Source organism: Salpingoeca rosetta, assembly GCF_000188695.1.
Source record: "Salpingoeca rosetta unplaced genomic scaffold supercont1.1, whole genome shotgun sequence".
Taxonomy (NCBI): Eukaryota; class Choanoflagellata; order Craspedida; family Salpingoecidae; genus Salpingoeca; species Salpingoeca rosetta.
The window spans coordinates 607,769-629,099 of record NW_004457740.1 but is presented as its reverse complement, the minus strand read 5'-3'; the positions used below and the strand labels follow the sequence as shown (position 1 = coordinate 629,099).

At 55.9% G+C, this 21,331-nt stretch overlaps 5 protein-coding genes across 5 annotated transcripts in view; 3 read left to right on the top strand and 2 right to left on the bottom strand.

Moving 5' to 3' along the window:
• Positions 1–6: 6 nt before the first annotated feature.
• PTSG_00131 (uncharacterized protein) lies at positions 7–5,094 on the bottom strand. Its single transcript, XM_004998629.1, has 17 exons — positions 4,914–5,094; positions 4,630–4,742; positions 4,325–4,412; positions 3,966–3,998; positions 3,752–3,796; positions 3,412–3,493; positions 3,173–3,232; positions 2,817–2,987; positions 2,500–2,605; positions 2,248–2,320; positions 2,048–2,102; positions 1,831–1,908; positions 1,564–1,690; positions 1,324–1,372; positions 978–1,112; positions 647–770; positions 7–383 (listed from the first exon to the last, which is right to left on the bottom strand). The coding sequence occupies exons 1-17, from the start codon at positions 4,988–4,990 to the stop codon at positions 105–107; spliced, it is 1,695 nt and encodes a 564-aa protein (XP_004998686.1). The 5' UTR covers positions 4,991–5,094; the 3' UTR covers positions 7–104.
• A 206-nt stretch (positions 5,095–5,300) lies between these two features.
• Positions 5,301–7,282, top strand: PTSG_00130 (uncharacterized protein; the record flags this gene model as incomplete). The annotated part of the gene is made up of 8 exons (XM_004998628.1): positions 5,301–5,325; positions 5,483–5,558; positions 5,858–5,880; positions 6,049–6,136; positions 6,388–6,443; positions 6,759–6,790; positions 7,004–7,070; positions 7,233–7,282. 8 exons carry the CDS (start codon positions 5,301–5,303, stop codon positions 7,280–7,282), a joined length of 417 nt encoding a protein of 138 aa, XP_004998685.1.
• A 524-nt stretch (positions 7,283–7,806) lies between these two features.
• On the bottom strand, positions 7,807–13,413 carry PTSG_00129 (NEK/NEK10 protein kinase; the record flags this gene model as incomplete). The annotated part of the gene is made up of 4 exons (XM_004998627.1): positions 7,807–9,687; positions 9,947–10,043; positions 10,230–10,744; positions 11,113–13,413. The coding sequence occupies 4 exons, from the start codon at positions 13,411–13,413 to the stop codon at positions 7,807–7,809; spliced, it is 4,794 nt and encodes a 1,597-aa protein (XP_004998684.1).
• Positions 13,414–13,926: 513 nt separating this feature from the next.
• Positions 13,927–20,699, top strand: PTSG_11549 (uncharacterized protein; the record flags this gene model as incomplete). Its single annotated transcript, XM_004998626.1, has 14 exons — positions 13,927–15,776; positions 16,038–16,344; positions 16,680–16,794; positions 17,011–17,073; positions 17,269–17,480; positions 17,771–17,855; positions 18,082–18,318; positions 18,526–18,592; positions 18,789–18,941; positions 19,177–19,234; positions 19,450–19,568; positions 19,875–19,971; positions 20,216–20,346; positions 20,582–20,699. 14 exons carry the CDS (start codon positions 13,927–13,929, stop codon positions 20,697–20,699), a joined length of 3,612 nt encoding a protein of 1,203 aa, XP_004998683.1.
• Positions 20,700–21,032: 333 nt separating this feature from the next.
• The window catches only part of PTSG_11548 (uncharacterized protein), a gene marked incomplete at both ends in the record, with an annotated part of 8,411 nt that continues 8,112 nt past the window's right edge, over positions 21,033–21,331 (top strand). Inside the window, one exon of the mRNA XM_004998625.1 lies at positions 21,033–21,050. Within this exon, the coding sequence (XP_004998682.1) occupies positions 21,033–21,050 (18 nt within the window). The remainder of the gene's footprint in view (positions 21,051–21,331) is intronic.

Below are 21,331 nucleotides of genomic sequence, written 5' to 3'. Positions count from 1 at the left end.
TCAGGACCGAGAAAAACCGTGTAATGCGGATGTAACAATAGGGGGTGAAGGAAGAGGCCGAGGAGGACATAAATTGGCATGGAATTCAAACAATCAATCATCAATTATGGCACTTTGCAGTATTCGACGGTGTCTGCTGGGTCGTCAGCTCTCGCTCGACCGGGGTAGAAGCAGAGGAATGAGTAGTCTGAGATGAAAAACGCGCCAGGGTTGAGCCACACGCAGCCCTCGTATGCCATGGAGGACGTGTCTGTGCGATCGCCCGTGACCAGCACGTCAGGGACCGGGTACAGCTGCAACGCCTGCGAAAAGCCCCACATGACCGGGCGCACGTGCAACGGCAGTGGTACCAGCGTGCTTTGGTCAACCAAGGTCTTGATTACCTGCGCAGCGGTTGATGGGGGGGGGGGCGGCGGTGGAAACGGGGACACAGCAGTTAGAAGAAGTGAGGGCGTGTACAAGAAGAGCAGACCACAGCATGCCACGGCACTTGTCGCCTTCGATCACAAGGGAGCACGATGCAAACCGAAGAAGACACCCACATCTACAAGGACGAATGGCACACACACACACATAACGCACACATAAAACACACGCACACACACACACGCGCATCGTCGTCTCACAGCAGCACGACATAACGCACGTGCAGCTTGATGTCCTCTGCGTCGTTGCCGTCCTGGTCGCGTGGGGGCAACAGACAGTTCCTGCGCAGCTTCGACGTCAGGTCTTCGCGAAACAGCACAATCTCCTGAGCACCAAAGCGAAGCCTAGCATGGAGTAGCGAAGACATGCAGCAGTGGTGAAAGGGGATGCATGTGAGCAGAAGAGGAGGAGGAGGAGGAGGAAGAGGAGGAGGAGGAGGAGGAAGAGGAGGAAGAGGAGAGGTGTGCTGCACACACACACACACACACACACACAGCACACACACACACACACAGCACACACACACACACACACACACACACATAGCACACCTGGCTGGGTTCGTCGTGAAGGTGGCGTTGGGCACACGGGTGCGAAAGCGGCGGGTGAGTGTGGTCGGGAGTGGTGGTCGTGGCAGGATGGAAGGCGAGCCTGGATCAAGGGGACCCGGCACCAGCACAATGTCGCTGAAACGCACACATCAAACGAAGGAGGAGGGAGAGGAGGCGGATGAGTGGAACGAGCAAACGCGTACAGGTCCGTGCGCGCGTGCGTGTGCGTGCGTGTGTGTGTGTGTGTGCATGTGTGTTGTGTGTGTGTGCATGCGTGCGTGTGCGTGCGCGCGCGCGGATGCAAGTGGCCATCCCTCTACCGACGCGCTGTTTGAGAGCCACCGACCTTGTGATGTTAAACTGCGCGATGATGTCCGCCAGCTCGTTGAAGCATTCTGGCAAGGAGTATACACAGTGATGCGAGGAAAAGAAACAAATGGGTCAAGACATAATGAGTGCTAGAAGAAGCGCATTCACCTAGCCAAGCCTCCCTAAAAGCAGCCACACACACACACACACACACACACACACACACACACACACACACACACACACACACACACACACACACACACCAGTGCCTTACGCTCGAGTGTTTGTCGCGCGTCCTTTCCATATGGCGCGGAGAGGAAGTTTCCCATGAGAATGTACTTGACTGTCTCTGGTTCGGCGCCAGAGTACCCTTCGAACAGCGTTCGTAGCTTGGCAAGCACCTGCAAGAGTGGAAACGTGTGGCGGTGCGAGTATGCATGGACAAGTGCATGTGCGTGGGTGCGCGTGCGTGTGTGGGTGAGTGAGGTGCTTTATATTCTGCAAATAAGCAGCATTTGCACACATGGCCAAGCATGCTCACCTCTGGTTTGTCGAGCCAGACATCCGAGAGAATCACAAACATGCTGTCCTGCGTCATCTCCTCCTCAATGAGGGCAGCCTGCACGCCATGCAGAGAGAGAGAGAGAGAGAAAAATGTCAACGCACGTCGTCGCAAACTCAGTTGGGACAGCTTCCCAACCCACCCACACACGCACGCACGCACGCACACCCACACCCACACCCACACACACACGCACCCGATCGTCTTCTTTAAAGTGGCCGCCAAAGAAATTGGTGCCTGAAAACACATTGCTGTGACAGCAATTAAAACATATGCACGAGCGAGTGAATTTGCATGAACGGAGGGAATGACGTGCAACTCCTACGACGGAACGTTCGCGAAACACGCGTTGCGTACACGCACCCCCCCCACACATGCAAGCATGTGTAGGCGCACTCTGTCTGGGCGCGTGGTTCCGCCGGCGGCGATGCGATGTTGTGCGCATACAACTTCCTGTCCCTGTACACGCCTTTTCCCCGCCCACGCCATACACACACGCATACGCAAAAAAGAAGGTGAAGTCAGCAAGCCAGCCAGTAAGCAAACAACAGCAGCAAGCGGTGCACAAGCGTATGTGTAAGTGTATGCGTATGTGTGCGTGCTTAGAGTAGTGGTGGTACGATTGCAAGCTCCAGCGTGTTAGCGCACCTTCCACGAGAATAATGCTTGTCTCCGTGAGCAGGGCGTCAGGAAACACGGCATTTTGCACCACAAGTTCGACCTTTCCGTCAGGATCCTCAAGGAAGCACTTGTCCTGATGATGATGATGATGATGATGATGATGATGATGATGATGATGATGATGATTAGTGGCGCCAGTGTGATGATCGCAAGACGTGAATGAAAGTGGCCCTTTTACAGTGCAACAAGCACACACGAACGCTCCTACAGATGTATACACACGCACACACACACACTTACACACATATACGTACACGCACACACGCACACGCTCGCCACCGCACCTCTTGCAAGAGACTGATCATGCCAAGAACCGTGACAAGCGGCCCCTTTGTTCGCCGCTGCGCGCGTTCCACAACACCATCCTCATCCAGCTCATTAGCATCCGAGTCACTGTCGTCGTCGTCGTCGAATTCGGAGGACGAGAGTCCCAGCAGCGCATCCACCGTCGTCAACTGCGTGCGTGCGTGCGCGTGTGCGTGTGTGTGCGCGGGAGAGAAAGTGTGAGTGCATATTTCACGTGTGTGTCATCGATCCGTTGTTCACGCATGCATACAATGCGAACAAAGCAACATTTCAATCATTTCAATGAAAACCATAAGCGAGCGGCGTGGCGTTATCGCTTGCGTGCCATGCTCACCTTGATTGCAGCACTGTTTGCACTCGCATGCGTTGCAAACTCTTTGCGACGCAGCAAACGCTGCAGAGAACAGCGAGAGACAGAGCCACAGAGTTGTCGATGATGGATGAAACTTTGGCAATTGAAGCAAAGTGAAGTGATAGACCTGCACGCATCAAAAGAGTACACACACGCACACACACATACACACACAAACCACAAAAGACAGTAACGTATTTGGTCGCGCAAGCACGCCTAACCTGTCTGATGGCGTTGAATCTGTGGCGGAACATGGCTGACTTTGCATCAGCATCCGCGGCCAGTGTTGGCGCCGTCTTGTGCCTGCAAGCACACGAAACGCGCGTGCGTTTGGTCGGTGACAAGCCGTTCTGCATGGGGAGTGCTGGTGCTGCGCGCAACGCAGAAACAGCAACAACTTAAACAACTTAAACAACTTAAACAACAACAACAACAACAACAACAACAACAACAACAACAACAACAACAACAACAACAACAACTTAAACAACAACAACAACTTAAACAACAACAACAACTTAAACAACAACAACTTAAACAACAACAACAACAACAACGTACGGCAAGAAGCGCTTCTTGTCTGGGTCGTAGTCAAAGGCGGGAACCCTGAGGATATATGAGCAGGAGTTGGGGACAAGAGAGAAGAGGAAGGGAAGTCAAGGGAAACAGAGTGGCAGGAGTAAGCGCGAGATGCGTGCTGCGAAGAGTGTAGCGTCAGCGCCAGCAACGCTTCTGTGCATTGCATGAGGTGAAGCGCATGTGTTTCTTTCCGTACTCAAAGGCGTTGACAATCTGGAACATCTTGGTCCTGTTGCACAATCAATCAAACAGGTCAAAGGGTGGGCGATTGTGTGAAAGAGAAAGGGAGAGAGAGAGAGAGAGAGAGAGAGTGTGTGTGTGTGTGTGTGTGTGTGTGAGTGGGTGAATGAGTGAGTGAGTGAGTAAGTGTGTGAGTGAGCGTGTACAAGTGTCAGTGAGAGTGATTGCGAGCCTGTGTGTTTTTGATTCTGTGCCTTTCCGCCTCCGCCATTGTGCTTGTCTGTGCCTCTCTTTGCGTGCCTACGCAAGCCCCTGAAGACACCCTCGAGCAGCAATAGCAGCGGTGGTATGCACGGCAGCATTGGCACAACGCACCTGTCGAGCACAGAGGTCGTGCCGCCGGAATTGTTGAGAGCAGAAAGCACCTGCTCCATTGTGTCTCGATCAATGGCATTGCTCTTCACTACGAACCATGAGGTCAGCAAACCAGCGAATGCGTGTGAGTGAGTGAGTGAGTGAGTGAGTGAGTGAGTGAGTGAGTGAGTGAGTGAGTGAGTGGGTGAGTGAGTGAGTGAGTGAGTGAGCATAATGCACACAAACATGACACATGCATACGCACACACGTGCACACACACGCACATGCACACATGCATGCGCAGAAGCACACGTTGTTACAGTACGTGTGAGTGTGTTGATGTTGTCCAAGACGAGGGAGAGGGCTTTCTGGACATGGGCAAAGTCCTGCTCCCGGGCCACGGCGGAGAGGGCATCCTGTAGCAGCTCTCTTGCCGGTCTAGATCATGCAAGTAGCGCCAGATACATGACAAGAGTGAAAGGGTGGAAGGGCCACACACGCACACACACATGCACGGACAGACAGACAGACAGACAGACAGGCAGACAGGCAGACACACAGACAGACAGACAGACAGACAGACAGACAGACAGACACACATACACATACCGCTGGAGAAGCAGCCCGCTTGTCTTGAACTTGCGGCGGATCAGCGCCCCGAGATCCCGCTTCCCTCGCAGTGGCATCGTCCTCGATGCTGTTTGTGGTCTGCTGTTTGGGATGGTGGTGGTGGTGCTTCTTCCGCTTGAACTTTTGGCGCGCTTGTCACTCACTGCATTTTATGGTGACGCTTTGGTACCTCGATGACTCATCATTCAAACCAACAACCAACCAATACGAGCAAGAGCAAGCTCACACACACACACACACACACACACACACACACACACACACACACACACACACACACACACACACACACACACACACACACACACACACACACACACACACACACACACACACACACACACACACCAGCACCGAGCAAACAACATGGCGTGCGGCCAAAGCATGGGCGGTAAGTGCGGACTCGCGGTGTTGGCTCACGCTTGACGTTGTTCGGTTTTCCGTTGTCTTGTGTCTGCGTTGCTGCGCGTCTCACCTCGCAATCTGACATGTTGTCAACAGCACGACTCACATTGTCTTTTCTTGCGCATCGCAACACAACACTCCAGGCGTGTGCGCCCTGGCCTTCTTTGTCACCATGGGCCTCCTCATGATCGTGCTTGCTTGTGCTTTGAAGGAATACGGGTGAGCTGTTTGCTCTGCGCACCTCTGTGTGGTGTGTGTGTGTGTTGTATTGGATGTGTATGTGCGTGCGTGCGTGTGTGCGTGTGTATGTGTGCGCGCGCGCGTGTGTATGCACTGCGTAGAGTGTTCTGCTGGCTTGCGTGTGTTCTTTGCCCTCCCTGCTGAACACGCAGCTGCACTATCCCTCACCACTACCACCACCACCCCTAACGACACCATCCTCATCTGTTGTGGTTCCTGTTTGGTTGTTGCTGTTTCCCGCTCTGCTGCTTCGATGATATACGCTTTCATGTCCACAGGAACTGGTACCCTCTTCTCGTCTGTAAGTGTCGCACGACCGCCAGGCGATGTTGAACCTGCCAGTGCTGCTGGTCCATGCTGTGTGATTGGTCTTGCGTTTTGGTTTGATGTCTTTCCCCACCACTCATTCTCTCTACTTGCGTCTACACTCACCATGACGTCGCCTGCCTTGCTTTTGCTCCTGATGCAGTGTTGACGTATTTCCTGACCCCAATCCCAGCAACCATTGCGAGGCGCTCTGATTCCGGCTACTCCATTGGTTTTGGCGGGGAGACAAGGTAAGCAGTCGCCGTGTGTGTCCGAATGCATGTCTGCTGTGCGCGTGTGTTGTGCGAGAGTGCGTTGAGTATGTGTGCATGTGTGCATGTGTGTATGTGTGCATGTGTGTATGTATGTGTGTGTGTGTTCGCGTGTGATGTTCCGCATGTGTAGAAGCACACGTGTTTGCCGTTCCATGCACCGAGTTTGAATGAAATCTTCCGACTATGACGACTCACACCACCATCACCACCGTCACCACCACCATCAGCGTGATGTGGGACGTTGCCCTGTTTTGCACGGCCGCTCTCGTCGTATCAGGCTTTGGTGCGCTACATTGCGTGTTTGTGTGCGCGTGTGTGTGCGCGTGTGTGAGTGTATACATTCGTGTGTATGTGTTTGTGCACATTCACGTATGTTTTTTCGAGTTAGGTTGCTTACTTCTGTCAACAAACCCAACTCCCTGTGATCGCTCACGCTCCCACACACGCTCCCACACACGCACGCATACACACACACGCATACACACACACACACGCGTACACACACGCATACACACACACACACACACACACACTCTCTCTCTCCCACGCTCACACACACACACACCACCTATTGTTCTTGTTCGTTCCTTCAACCAAGGCATCCCCCTTGTCCTCTGGCATCACGGCACCGTACGTTTGCAGTCGTTGCACGTGCCTGTGTGTGTATGTGGCTGTGTACAGAAATGATGGCCAAAGATCACACCATTGATCTGTAGGCTTTCACTCACTCACACACACACACACTTTCTCACACACTCTCTCACACTCTCTCACAGTCTCTTACATGCTCATTCACTCTCGCACACTCACGCTCACACTACACACACGCGCGCGCATGTGCAGATTGCGGCCGGCGCGTGTTGGTTGACATTTGGTGGAAACGGTGTCATCTTCCTCTCCATTCTCGCATGTGCGTGCACACACACACACACGCACACATCCTGCTATGGGTGGTTGTTGTGCCGTTTGTGCTGTTTGCTGTGCCTTGAACTGTTTGCTGTGCGTCATTGCCAGTCAGTGTACCCTCAAATCACCCGCCACACACTCACAATCAAATGCACGTCAACACCAGATTTCCGGTACTTTACTGAAGACGATGGTGGCTGGACGCTCATCAACTGAACTGAACCTAGCAATGCTGCTGCTGCTGCTGCTGATGATGATGATGATGGTGATGATGATGATGATGATGATGCTGATGATGATGATGATGATGATCCCTATTCCAACCGAATCAACAAGCTGTCCATACACGACATGCGTGTCATTGCACTGCGTTGTAACTTTGTGTGTGTCTCATTGTATTTGCGTTCACTTGAGTTCATATGCACGCGAATGTTGCTGCATTCGCACCCTTTGCTGCCCATGACTGCTGTTACTTGCCATGCTTCCCCTTTGTTGTATTGTTGCTGTTGTTGACATGAACGTGATATATTCATTACACGACGCATGCGTTGCCTTCTTCTTTGGAACCCTGCGCAGCTGTCACAAATGCAAAACGCGCGCTTTCTGCACACACACACATATCACACATACACATGAACATACACAAATCACATATCACACATACACATGTACATACACAAATCACATATCACACATACATACACACACAAATCACATACACACACACACACACACAACGCTCATGCTGCCCCCACCGAGCGGTGTGAACTTCTGCTCGCCCTGCTCGTCCGGCCTGTGCGCTTTCCTGCGTCGTAATATCCACAGCGCTGCAACTCAAGCTCAATGATGCGGTGCAACTGCTGGTATGTCAGCGTGTTTCGCGCCACAAACGCGTCAGACGTCAGCCGCGTCCCATCTTCCATGGACGGCACACGCACGAGAAACGCCCCGTCGTCGCGATGCTGAACACCACCGCCATCACCACCGACATCACCAACACGGCTGCTGCTGGACGTCAGGTCCGCTCCGCCAGCCTCGCCTGTCCTTTCATTGGCATCGCTGGTTGCTGCTCCGCGTTGCAAACTGTTGTCCTGATCACTGCCGCCCCCGCCACCACCCTGCTCCACTGCTCCGCCACGAGCGCGCATGGGCGTTGGCGCAACGCGCTGTGCCGTCACGGGTGCAGTTGCAGTTGCAGCCGAGCCGACGTTCGCAGTCGCGCTCGGCGTGCCTGCAAGCACGTTGGCGCCCGATGAAGATGAAGAGGAGGAGAACAGGGCCTGTCGCTGCAGGCGCGAGAGGGCGCGAGCCGCCTCCGTGCTGCTGCGCATGGCAATCTCCCGTGCAACCCGCCCCGCCATGCCAAAGTCAATGTCGACGATGGTGCTTGGCACCGCGTGCTGCAACTTGTGCAGGTGGTCCTTCATTGCCGCGCTGCTCGTTGTTGGTCGGAACAGCACTTGCTGGAACCGCACAACAACGTGGCGGGCAGGGTTTGCTCGAGACTCCGGTGCCTGCATGCACACAAACATGACCTTCTTCAGTTGCGTCAGCAGCAGCACAATCGGGTCTGCAACGGGCTTGAGTTTGCTTGCAGGCAACCGGATGATGCCGGCTGCAGGCGCCGTGCTGCTGCTTGGCCGCCCACGCGCCGCACTTCGCACACGTGGCGTTGCGTTGCCAGAGGGCGACGGCGACACCTGCCGCCACGACGGTCGCGTCGATGTGCGCTGGCGCCCAGAGGGAGTGCGTCTTGATTGGTGCTGCTGCTGTTGTTGTCGCGTGCGTGAACCCTGTTCCTCAGACGTTGCGTCATGGGCAGGCAGCATGGCGCCAATCTCCGCCAAGCTGCCGAGCGGGCCGCTGCCACGGTCACCATCACCGTCACCATCAGTGCCATCACTGCGATCGCGTCTTCGCCCGTGCCGCCGCAGCCCCGCCCTCGCCCGCGGGTCCAGCAGCGCAGAGGTGGACGCGCTGTGCACAACGTGTCTGCTGCCGATGCGGTGCTGCCGCCGCCGTGACGCCTCAAATCGCGCCAGCCGCTGCGTTGCTGTGGGTGAGCCAAACACATCCTCCTCCAGCTCGCTGTCATCACCATCATCATCATCGCTGTTGTTGTTGTAACTATCATCACCCACTTTGCGTTGACTCGCCACTGCCTCATGTTGGTTGCCTGCTCTTTGCTCAGTCTCCACAGCGCCATCTGTGTCCGTTCGCCATAGCTGCTCGTGCACACCCGCTTCTCCGTCACGGGCGCCGTTGCGTTCACCTGCTGGTCCTGCGTTGGGATCAGTACCCCGCCCCGCAGCCCGAACCGCATTAAACGCGCTTGTTGAGTTCTGGCGAAACGCATTTCGATCATCACCGCCCCCACGTCCGCCCACCACCACCTCCTCCCCCTCCACGTCCTCCTCCTCCTCCTCTTCGGCTTGCTCGTCCTCGTCTGTGCGCTGCGATGCAGTGAGCAGCCTATCCATGGCCACCTTGGCCGCTTTGGCGTCGCGGCGAAACCGGCGCTTGAGGGTTCGCTCGCGCTCAATCATCCTGTCCTTCACCTCCATTGTTCGCGCTAGAACATCAAGCTCCACCATGATGGCGGGGCCAATCGCCTGGCATACCTGGTGTGTGTGTATGAATGAGTGAGAGAGCGAGAGAGAGCGAGAGAGAGAGAGAGTGTGTGTGTGTGTGATTGTGAGAGAGGGAGAGCGATGGACAGAGAGAGAAAGAGAGAGAGAGTGTGTGTGCGTGTGTGGGTATGAGTGCAAGCTTGTGTCTTGGCTCCTCGAGGTGGGCTCACGTGTACACACGAGTTGATGTGTGCATGCGTGCGTGCGCACGTGTCACAGCAAGAACAGCAACAAACACTGTCGTCGTCACCTCTGTGATGTCGGGTCTGAGGTCTGGGTCTGGTGTGAGACAGACAGAGACGGTTTCGCGCAGCATCTCCGAGCGGGTGGAAGGGATCGGGTCGTATCTGAACAGTTGAGGGATGAGAGTCAGGGGGAATTAGGTGCAATTGGAAAGGGGAGGTGGTTGTGGAGGTGGCGGGGCACATGCAAGCACAGACACACAGGCATGGCACACAGACAAAACACCACGAACAGCCAAGCAAGCAATACAAACAGAACAAGACACGAAAAGACAAGCAATACAAACGCACGTGCCCTCGACGATGCGTTTGGCGAGTGCGAGCATGTTGGTTGTGGCAAACGGGGGGCGGAGCGTTGCCAGTTGGTACAACAGACAGCCAAGCGCCCAGATGTCTGCCTTGTCGTTGTACTTCTGGTTGGTGACAATCTCAGGGCACGAGTACGACAGCGTGCCCACTGACGATTCCATCAGCGTGTTGCCCGTGTTGCGCTGGCGGGAGAGGCCAAAGTCGACAATCGTCACCTTGTCATACCAACCGAGCATGACGTTTGAGGGTGAGAGGTCCCGGTGCACAACACGCTTTTCGCGGTGCATGTAGTGGATGCCGTTGCAAATCTGCACGAAGATGCGCCACACCCTCCGCTCGTCCATGGTCTGCTGCTTCTCCACAAGTGCGTTGAAGTGGTCCTGCAGTGACGCCCCCTCCACCATCTCCATCACAATGAACAGCGTGCTGGTCAGCACGAACGACGTCTCGTACTTCACCACGTTTGGGTGGCGCAGCCCGCCCTGCATGATCTTCACCTGTGGGTGTATGTGAGTGTAGTTGTGTGCGTGCGTGTATGTACGTGTGTGTATGTAAGTATGTGTGCATGAGTGTGTGTTTGAGTGTGGGTGTTTGTGTGTTTGTGTGCATGTGTGATGGGTGACAAGTGTGGGTAGGTGTCAGAGAACAGGAAAGGAGGAGAGGTTTGAAGGCGGTTTGAAGCACAGAGCTTCGCAAGCATGCATAGACACGCAAAGACACATACTTGTACGCACATGAGCACTCACGACACACACACACACACAACACACAACACATAACACACAGCACACATGCACAACACGTACAACACACGCACGACACACACGCACACACGCACACACACGACACACACAAGCGAGCGCACCTCATTCTCGATGCGTTGGATGGCCTTTGCCTGCTCCCCGTCCGTCTGGCCAAAGAGGGCAGGGTTACGCAATGGAATTTCCTTGACAGCGTACATGTGCTCCGTGTCAGCCCGCACGGCCCGGTACACGCAGCCAAATGAACCTTCCCCAAGCTTCTCCAGCAGGCCGTACTTGAGCACGTGCCTGCTCGGCTGCTTGTTGACGTTTGTGTCCTCAACCGCCCTTTCCAACCGCTGCACCGCTGTTGGCGTCATGCGATACAGGTGGCGGACAAGGCGCAGGTACACTTGCATGCCGGGCTTGTAGTGCCCGACGTCGATAAACCACGAGAAGAGGTCTGGCGGGAAGAGCCGCTTGAAGTAGCGGCGATTGCGCTCGGCGCTGAACAGAAACCGCAGCAGCCGCATGGCACAGCCTTGCTCCAGCAGCGTCTGAGTTGGTGGCCGGTACACGCGGCTGTTGCGACGCGGCGTGCCTGGTGGCGCACCAGTCGCTCGTGATGACTGCAACGCATGCCCAACCCCAGCAGTTGCGTTGTTGTTGTTGTTGTTGTTGTTGTCTGTGCTTGTTGCAGGGGTGGCGTCGTGGCCAGACTTGCCTCTGGTTGCTGTCGTGGGTCTGCTGGCTGCCTGGAGGCCAAGGATGCGGGCGGTTGCCGGCGTGACGGGGCGAGATGCGCCAGCAGCGGACGGCGAAGGCAGCGCACCCGACTTGTACGCTTCGACAACCGGGTGAACCAGCAGGCGAGAGGCAACGTAGATGACGTTGCACTCCTGCACCTGCACAGCACCAATCTCTTGCACACACAGCGCCGTCAGGGCAGACATGACTGCGCAGCGGAGCGCTGAGTGCTTGGCGGGGGACGCTAGGGCGATGGGCGGTGGCAGCGATGTGATGGTGGATGATGACACGGGGATGTGGAAGTCACCGCCTTCGCCAATGCTGTTGCCAACACCGCCACTGCCACTGCCTGCTGTATCTCTCACATCACCACCTTCAGCACCACCACCAGCATCGCCATCGTCACGCTCACCCGCGCTGTCAGCGCCACCCTGGTCACGTCCATCACCAAGCTCGTGCACGTAGTTTGCGAGGATCTTTGCCAGCTGCGGAATGAGCCCACTCAGCCGCACCTCGTCCTCAAAGTCTGCGCACAGCCTCTCGATGCAGCCGACAACGGCGAGCCTGACGTCCAAGTCAACCACCTGCAGCAGCTGCGTGAACAGGCGAAGCGCGTCGTACAAGACCATGTCCTTGCGTGCTGCTGCCTGGTCGGAGAGGGAGAGGAGGAGCCGCAGCAGTGCCAGCTGCTGCTCCCCCTGCGCGCGGTCCAGTGCCTGCAGGCACAAGGAGACGGCACTTGATGACGCCATCACCTCGCGTGTGGCGGCGGTGCCGGAGAGGGCAAGGGCAAGCAGGGCGTGTGCGGCGGACATGACGACATCACCGTCCGCATGCGCAAGCAGCGGCACCAGGGCGTGGTCCACACGCGCGTCCATAAACGTCAGCACACTGTCGGGGTGCTTTGTCAGTCGCTGCACGGCTGCTGCCAGCTCCACGCATAGCCGCTGTTGCGCAACACGCGGGTTCCCCAGCAGCGATGCAGCCGTGGAGGACGTGCTGCCCCGCGATGTGTCATCATGGTCGCTTTGGTCGCCGCCATCTTCGCCGGCGTTGCTGTGGTTGGCGGACGAGAGAAGGTCGTTGTCTGCTTCCTCATCCCACAGCGCAGGGCTGCAGAAGTACAAGGCAAGGCTTGCTACCGCAGCACACAGGTCGGGGAATTTGGCCATGAGCATTGCCACAAGCGCAGCGTCACGCAGCAAGAGCCGCAGCAGCAGGATGTACGGGTACCACACGGCGGCATCGGTGACCAGTACTTTGGGCTCGCCACCGTGGTGTGGAGGCGCAGCTGATCTTGCTGTGCCTAATGTTGTTGATGGTGTTGATGTTGTTGTTGCTGTGGTGGTGGTTGCTGATGCAGTGGTTGCTGTTGTCCCGCGCTCCTGATTTGGGTTGGTGCCATGGGCATGCTCCTCGGCGACCTGCTGTCGGCGTGATTGAAGGACGTCCTCTTCTTGCACGGCAAAGACGAGGAGGCGGTGCTCGCAGAGGGCGATGGAGAGCTCCTTGAAGTGTTCATCGTGGGTGAAGGCCCGTCGCCGAGGAATGGTCTTGCACAGCCCCAGGATCAGTGAGTGCTCTGCTGCCACGTCGACATGATGCACGCCATTCTGCGCAGTTCCAATGGGCTGGCGCAATCGCTGAGCAACCTGCGCTGCCGTCACCGCACTTCGCATGTAGAGAAGGGAAGGGCAAGGGTGTATGAAGAAGAGTTATGGGTGAAGAAGAGTGACGGATGAAGAAGAGTGATGGGGAGATGGGTGAGGGTTGATGAGTGATTGGGGGGGGGAGCGCACTGTTGATGTGGTGTGTGTGTGTGTGTGTGTGTGTGTGTGTGTGTGTGTGTGTGTGTGTGTGTGTGTGTGTGTGTGTGTGTGTGTGTGTGTGTGTGTGTGTGTGTGCGTGTGTCGCTGTTTCGCTTCTCTGTTGTTGTGGTGGTGGTGGTGGCTGATTTGCAAATTGCGAGCAACATTACAATTTGCAACACATTGCCAACTCTGGAATGCAAGCAACAAAAACAGGCGGCGGCAGCAGAGCAAAACACAAACACGCTCGCTGCCCAATACAAACACACGCTTGTGTTGAGCTCTCCGTGCGTGCTCGGGTCCTCCTCCCTTCCATCCCTTCCATCCCTTCCATCCCTTCCATCCCTTCCATCCCTTCCTTCTTGTTTGTACCGTTGGCCAAAGATGGAGCGGCAGGGATCTGGCCGCTTGCTGACACGCGTGCCATGGCAGAGCAGGGAGAGCGTGGAGGTGGTGGCGCTGGACCTTTGGCGCTCGCCATCGCGCCCGCTCGAAGACGCCCAGGCACACAGCTTTCGCCAGCAAAAGTGGGCGCGACGCAGCATCAAGGCGCTCCAGTCCCCAGGCAGCAACTTCTGTCCCACTACCCCAGAGGAGTACACAATCGCAGATCAGGCAATGGCGCGCCCGCTCTCTTCGCCAACCACATCCGCATTCTCCTCCTCTGCGCACATTCACCTGCCCAGCCTGACAGAAACGGAATCTGGTGAGCAGTCCCCGCGCACTGCAGGCGCCGGCAGCCAGCAGCACGGCGGTCAACAACCACCTGCGCACCAACACACCTCCGTCCACACCCAACAGCACCAGCAGCAGCAACACCATCACCTGTTCCGGCGCCGCGTCATGCAAGGCCGGCACGGCAACATCCACTCAGAGACAGCCGGGATGCGCCAATTCACCACCCGCCATCACGCTGCGGACCACGCCACAGCTCGTGTGGGCAGTGGCGGCGGTAAGCTGGGCATGCTCCGCCAGCGATCAGATCAGGATCTGCTGCACTTGCGCGCGCAGGGCCCGCCAGGCTCCGCGTCCACGTATGCAGCGGCACATCGGCGCATATCGGCGCCTCTCATGGGATCGACGCCGGCCACAGATGTGCGCCGGTTGCGGCAGAGCGCGGTGTCGTCTGCATCCCCGCGCAAGTCGTTCACCCGGCGCACATCCATGTGGGCGCTGGAAAACAGCGACGAGGACATGGAGGAGGTGGACGCCGTGCTGAGCGACCCGTCGCTGGATGCGGCGGCAGATGTGGAGATGGCGCGCCTGACGGTGGCCATGAATGCCCGCCGTGGACTCATCCGCACCAGATCCAACGCAGGTGATCGTGGCACCATCCCTTATGACAGCGACAGCAACAGCGACAACGACAATGACAACAGCGGCGGCAGTGATGTGGCCGGCAGCACAGCAGGGCTGCATATTGGTCGTCAGAACAGCAGCGGCGGGAGCGGCGGTGTTGCCCTCGTGGAGGTAGAAGAGGCGCCAGAGACACCCGAGCATGCCAGTGGGCGAAGCAGCTCCGGTGGCGATGGCGGAGGAGAGGCGAAATGTGGCGATGAGGCACACGACCAGGTGTCTGAACTGCAGAATCTCTCCCGACCATCGTCGTCATCACGACCGAGAAGTGGACGCCGTCCGCGCCCGAAATCGGGGCTGCGGCGCAACCAACCTGGTCACGGCAATTCGAATGGCGGTGCGAATGGCAGCGGTAGCAACGCCAGCACTGGCGGTGGTGGGGATGTGTTTACCGATGCGGGCCGTGATGGTGGTGCTGGTGGGAGGAATGAGCACACGCGTGCTGAAGACGTTGTGCCGCGCAAGTGCGATGGTGGCATCGACCGTGGCCATTACGATAACGACGACGACGACGGCGACGACGACGACGACGATGAGGACAGCATCATTATGAGCCGCACCAGCAGCATCCGCTCTGTTCGTTCCTTCCGCCAAGGGTCGTTCACGAGTGCCTTCAGGGCCAACGCCAACGCCAACGCCAACACCAACATGAACAGCGGTAACCGTGAGAGCTCTGCAACAATGCGTCGACGCCTGTCATCGAGCAAGCTGGGGCGTGTTGCGAGCGGCAGGCGGGCGTCGCGTCTGTCCACGAGCAGTGTTGGCTCGCGCGCCATGACGGAGATGAGGGAAGGGTCGTCTGGCCTGGACAGCGAGCTCTCGCTTGCATCATCGTCAGCGTCACGCATGGGCCTGCTCCGCAACCACGCTGCCATCAAGTCGGTTGTCTTCCTGCTGTTTTATCTGCTGTTGCTGGGTGACTGACCGACTATTGCTTGTTTTCTTTGCTGTTACTGTTGCCGATGGATGCGGACACACACACACACACACACACACACACACACACACACACGCACACACACACACAAGCGATCGTTGCGTCTATTCACACGTCCTTCATCACGTCCAATCCCATTTGTGCTCACGCTTGTCTCACACTTCACCACCGCCACCGCCATCACGACCGGCATTGTCATCAGGATGTACCGGCAGCTGTGTCGGGGGCTTGACTGCGTGCCCTCGTCTGCGTTTGAGCGCGTCATATCCGATGCGAGCGTGGTCGTGCGGGCACAGGGCATTCAGGACGACGGCGCAACGGCAATTGCACAGGCGCTGGAGTGTGTCGACACATGCGAGCACCTTGCTCTCCCTGAGAATCTCATCACCGCTGACGGTGCGACGGCACTCGCAGCGCTTCTGGAAGAGAACATGTACATACGCTCGCTCGATCTCTCGACCAACGACATTCGCAGCCGCGGTCTTGAGGCGCTCGCACACGCCATCAAGGTGTGCATGGTGGTGGTGGCTCTGCATGCTGCTGTTGCTGCTGCTGCTGGTGGTGGTGGTGGTGGTGATGATGATGATGATGATGATGATGATGATGATGATGATGATGATGATGATGATGATGATGATGATGATGATGATGATGATGATGATGATGATGATGATGATGATGATGAATAATGAATGAATGAATGATGATGGTGATGGTGGTTGTGCATGGTGGTGGTGGAGAGTGGGATGAGGGGATGGCACAAGTTGTGTCCACTTTTTCATGCGTACATTTCCACTCACGTGCATGCATGCGATTTTCCATGCATTTGCGTCTCTTGTGACAGAATGGGGCGGGTCTGAAGTCTCTCCGTCTTGACAGCAACAATTTCCTTGACGTTGACATGTCGCCATTGTGCAATGCGCTTTTGGACAACGACACACTCGCCGAGCTCTCCTTGTGTACGTGTGTGAGGGGATGTGTGGATGTGTGTGGGTATGAGCATTCGTGCACGTGTGTGTGTTGTGTGTATGTGTGTATGTGTGCGGAGCTGTGTTCGCGTATATCGCCATGCCACCCCGTGTTTGCCCATTCATGTTCGACCACGCCCTAATTCAGTCGCACACAATCACATCCACATACACACACATGCACATGTACGCGCAACATATGGACAGCGAACAACCGCCTTGGAAATGCCGCGGCGGTGCAACTGGGGCGCATGTTGGCAAACAACACAGGTGTGTCCTTGACATGAATGCGCTCGTGTTAACATGATATTCTGCGTTTGTGAACATCTGTGCGTGCGTGCGTGCGTGCATGCGTGCGTGCGTGCGTGCGTGCGCTCAGGACAACTACGGGCGAGTTCATGCACCGTTTCACGCACCTCTTACCACCACCACCACCACCACCACCACCACCACCACCACAATCAGGCCTCAGCACCCTTGATCTGTCGTGGAATTGCATCCAAGACGCCGGCATCCGCGCAATTGCGCAATCACTGGAGGCGAACGTGTCGCTGACGAAACTCAACCTTCAAGGCAATGGCATTTACAACGCAGGCGCCGCAGCCCTCGCACTTGCCATCAAAAACAACACCACCCTCACTTCCCTTGATCTCTCACACAACAACATTCGAGACGAGGTGAGAGAGAGCAATGCCTCGTTTGCGGATCTATGTCCATGTGGATGTATGTGAATGTGAGTGTGAGTGTGTGTGAATGTGTGCGTGAATGTGAGTGTGAGTGTGAGTGAATGTGTGCGTGAGTGTGGGTGTGAGTGTGAGTGTGAGTGAATGTGTGCGTGTGTTTGTGTAAGTGAAGGTGTAGGTGTGTGATTGCATCATGCATCTCTGCATCAATCTGTTCTTTCAGCCTCATCGCTGCACATCGCCCGCGTCCTCTCCTCTGTGCTCACTGCATTGGTCATTCACAGGGCGCAGAGCTGCTGGCGTCTGCACTCAAGTCCGCACCGGGACTGGAACACATCTCGCTCGCGCTCAACCCAATCAGCGCGAAGGGTGCGCCGTCTATGCGGAATGGATGCACCATGTGCTCGCATCATTTCAAGAGCCATGCAATCATGAGTCGTGTATCCTAGCTTGCGATGGCAGCGCCCATCATTGTATTCACCCTCACACCCGCTCTTAAACACGCACACACACACACACACACACACACACACACACACACACACACACACACACACACACACACACACACACACACACACACACACGACAACAGGGCTGAAGGCGGTGCTGTATGCGATTGCGGAGAACAGCACCATCCGCTCGCTGGACATTGGCGGTCTCGAGATGGACGAGGAGTGCAGACAGATCCTCAACACCATTCAGTCTGCGCGCGAGCTCAGCACCACCACTGCTGTGCCGTCGACCGCTGTTGCGAGCCAGCGGCCCTCGTGTGCGTCGGAGGTGGACGCACTCCGCCCAACGCTTATCGCACTCAAGCGTCGATTTTCATGTGAGCGCAGTGTGTATTTGTGTGTGTGTGTGTGTGTGTGTGTGTTTTATGTGTGCTGAAGCATTTGGCTCCTGCGGCCATTCATTTCTCTCGTCACATGCGCACCACACTGCCCTGAGTGTCTCTACCAGTTCTTTCTTAAATGCCTGCACACTCACACGATGCCATTGTATTGTCACCACCGCCACCACCCACCATCACCACCAGCAACGGCATCCATCATGTCCTCTCGTCGCCGCCAGTCAATCGCCGCCCAGAACGTCTTTGTCCGCACGTGCGTATGTGTGTATATGTATGTATATGTGTGTATGTGTGTGTATGTGTGTGTGCATGCGCTAGTGTTGGTGCGACTCCTTCTTGTGATAAGTCGCCTTCATCAAGCCGTCCTCAATCATCCCCCATCATGCTCTCCCCGACCGTTACTTGCACCCCCACATCCCCAACCCAACCCCTTATTTCCGTGCCTGCAGGCCACTGGTGCCGTACGACAAGAAGTGGTCGCGGCAGACGGCGTGGGAGAACGGATACAACGCCGACGGCACTGCGCGCATCGACGACGCGTGGCTCTCTGGTCGTGACGAGTTTGACCCGTCCTGGAATGCCATCGAGGCCTGGGAACGCGGGTATGTCACACGTGCCAGACGTGATTGTGGTGATGATGGTGGTGATGGTGGTGGTAGCGGAGTCTGAAGCCAATTCCCAAAGTGGTGATAGTTGCATCACCAGAAGTCGCGTGTAGCGTTTGAGGTGGCTGTGCTTTGTTCCATCTGCGAACGTTGTGTTGCTTGCTGCGTTTATCTCCTCATCCCATTCACTGCTTTCCTCCCGGCTGCCGTTGTGGTGCGATGGTGTTTGCAGATACCACACGGACGGTTCCCGCCGTAGTTCGTCCACGCGAAAGGCGCGACGCTACTCGGTACGCACGCGGCAGGTGTGGCGTGTGTGTATGTGTGTATGTGTGTGTGTATGTATGTGTGTGTATGGTGAAAGTGTGGTTTGTGTGCAGTAGACGTGAATGGGAACAACGCACAGCGTCGGCAACCACTGTCTTGCTCACAGTTCTATGTGCACGTTCGCGCAACACACACACACACACACACTCTCTCTCTCTCTCTCTCTCTCCCGTGTCAGCGCATGAATCTCATCAGCGAGGTGGCGGACATCCGGTCGCTGTTTGAGGAGCACAACGAAGGCGTCGATGCAAGGGACAAACGCTCGTACCTCCTCTTTGAGCAGCGCGCATCCACCACGTGGGTTGATGTCTGCTTGTTGCTGCTGTCTTGTACTTGGAATGATCGCTGTTGTTGCTGTACTTTGTGCCCATCATGCACGTGAAGGGGTGGTCTAAGCTGCAACGCGCGCGCACACATGCGCGCATACACACTCTCTTACTTTACATGCGCGCGCGCACACACACGCTCTCTCTCTCTCTCTCTCTCTCTCTCTCTCTCTCTCTCTCTCTCTCTCTCTCTCTCTCTCTCTCTCTTACTCACATGCACACATACATGCACACACATACATTCACACTCAAACGCACATGCACACACGTTGTGCAGGTTCCGGTCGATGTATCCTGAGCTGGATGATCCGATGGAGGTGCTCGATGACTATGTGCTCGACAACAATCTCCGCCTCACTGACCTCTTCTTCAGGGTACGCACACGTGAATTGACTTGTTTGTTTGGTTTGTGTGTGTGTTGTTGTGTGTGTGTGTGTGTGTGTGTGTGTGTGTGTGTGTGTATGTGTGTGTGTGTGTGTGTGTATGTGTGTGTGTGTGTGCTGTGTTTGGTTTGTTTGTGATTTTGTGTGTGCTGTTTTTGTTTGTTTCACTCCAAACACCCCCTTGCCTCCCACAGCTCATGCATTCACTCAACCACCCCCTCCTTGACCGGTACAGATTGACAAGGACCGCAGCGGGAAAATATCTGTGGATGAGATGGTTCACGCAGTTGCAGAGCTTGGGCTCCGATTGAATGAAATTCAGGCTGAAGAAATGGTCTTTCGTTTGGATCTGGACGGCGACGGAGAGTGAGTTGACACTGAAAGTGGTGGGTGGCTGCAGTGGTGGGGGTGGGGGTTCGTGGCGATACGGTTGTGTGTGTGTTGGTGAAATGACGTGTGCCACTGTCTGCAAATCGTGCATGCTCTCTTCGTGTACGTGTCAAACAACTCCAGCTTGGTGCGCTCGCCTGGTTGCTTCCTGACTCGCTGACAGCCTCAATTCACTCACCACGTCACCTCACGTGGCGTATTTCAAATCCAGGGTTGACTATCACGAGTTTGTGGAGGCGCGAGAGGCGTTGTATGAGGAGAAGCGCGGATACAGGCGGCCCCATCTCTCCGACAGCAGTGATGATGACGACGACGAAGAGGAGGAATGAAGAACGAGGAGGAATGAAGGAAGATGGGGAATGAAGGAAGAGGAGGAATGGTTTTTGAAGTGTAGCTGGGCGTGGCCAAGTGCGTTGGCGCATGTACAGCAAGGCAGCATCTGTTTCTATCGTTGAGAGCGAGTAACGCATTTTGCTTTCACTATGTGCGAGTGAGTGCATGTGTGTGTGAGTAAGTGAGTGAGTGTGTGTGTGTGTGTGCGTTTTTTTGACACGGGTGCGCTAGCGACTCAAGCTTCGTTACACTCGGTTCACTTGCTCTGTTTCCCAGCTCGTTGTTTGCTTTGCATTGCCTGTGTGGGCGTTTGTTGACAATTACACGTTATGCCACTTGATTGGAAGGTTATTCTGTCGTCCTGCTGTGATGTGTGATGGCAAGACGCAAGCACAGGGAGAGTATGTGAGTGTGAGCGACACACACACACGCACACACACACACACACAAACACACACACACACACACACACACACACACACACACACACACACACACACACACACACACACACACACACACACACACACACACACTCTTACAGAAGTAGGACGGTTGCCTAGTGCTCTTTTTGTTATCTTTATCGTTCCTCTAGGTCAGGGTCGTGATGGTTGTGTATGGTGGTCCT

Coding starts and splice junctions, on each gene's coding strand:
- PTSG_00131 (XM_004998629.1), bottom strand. CDS start 4,990: ATGCCACTGCGAGGGAAGCGGGATCTCGGGGCGCTGATCCGCCGCAAG. Junction 1,113..1,323: donor GCGCAGTTTAACATCACAAG/GTCGGTGGCTCT, acceptor TGTGCGTTTCAG/CGACATTGTGCTGGTGCCGG. Junction 384..646: donor CAGAGGACATCAAGCTGCAC/GTGCGTTATGTC, acceptor ACCGCTGCGCAG/GTAATCAAGACCTTGGTTGA.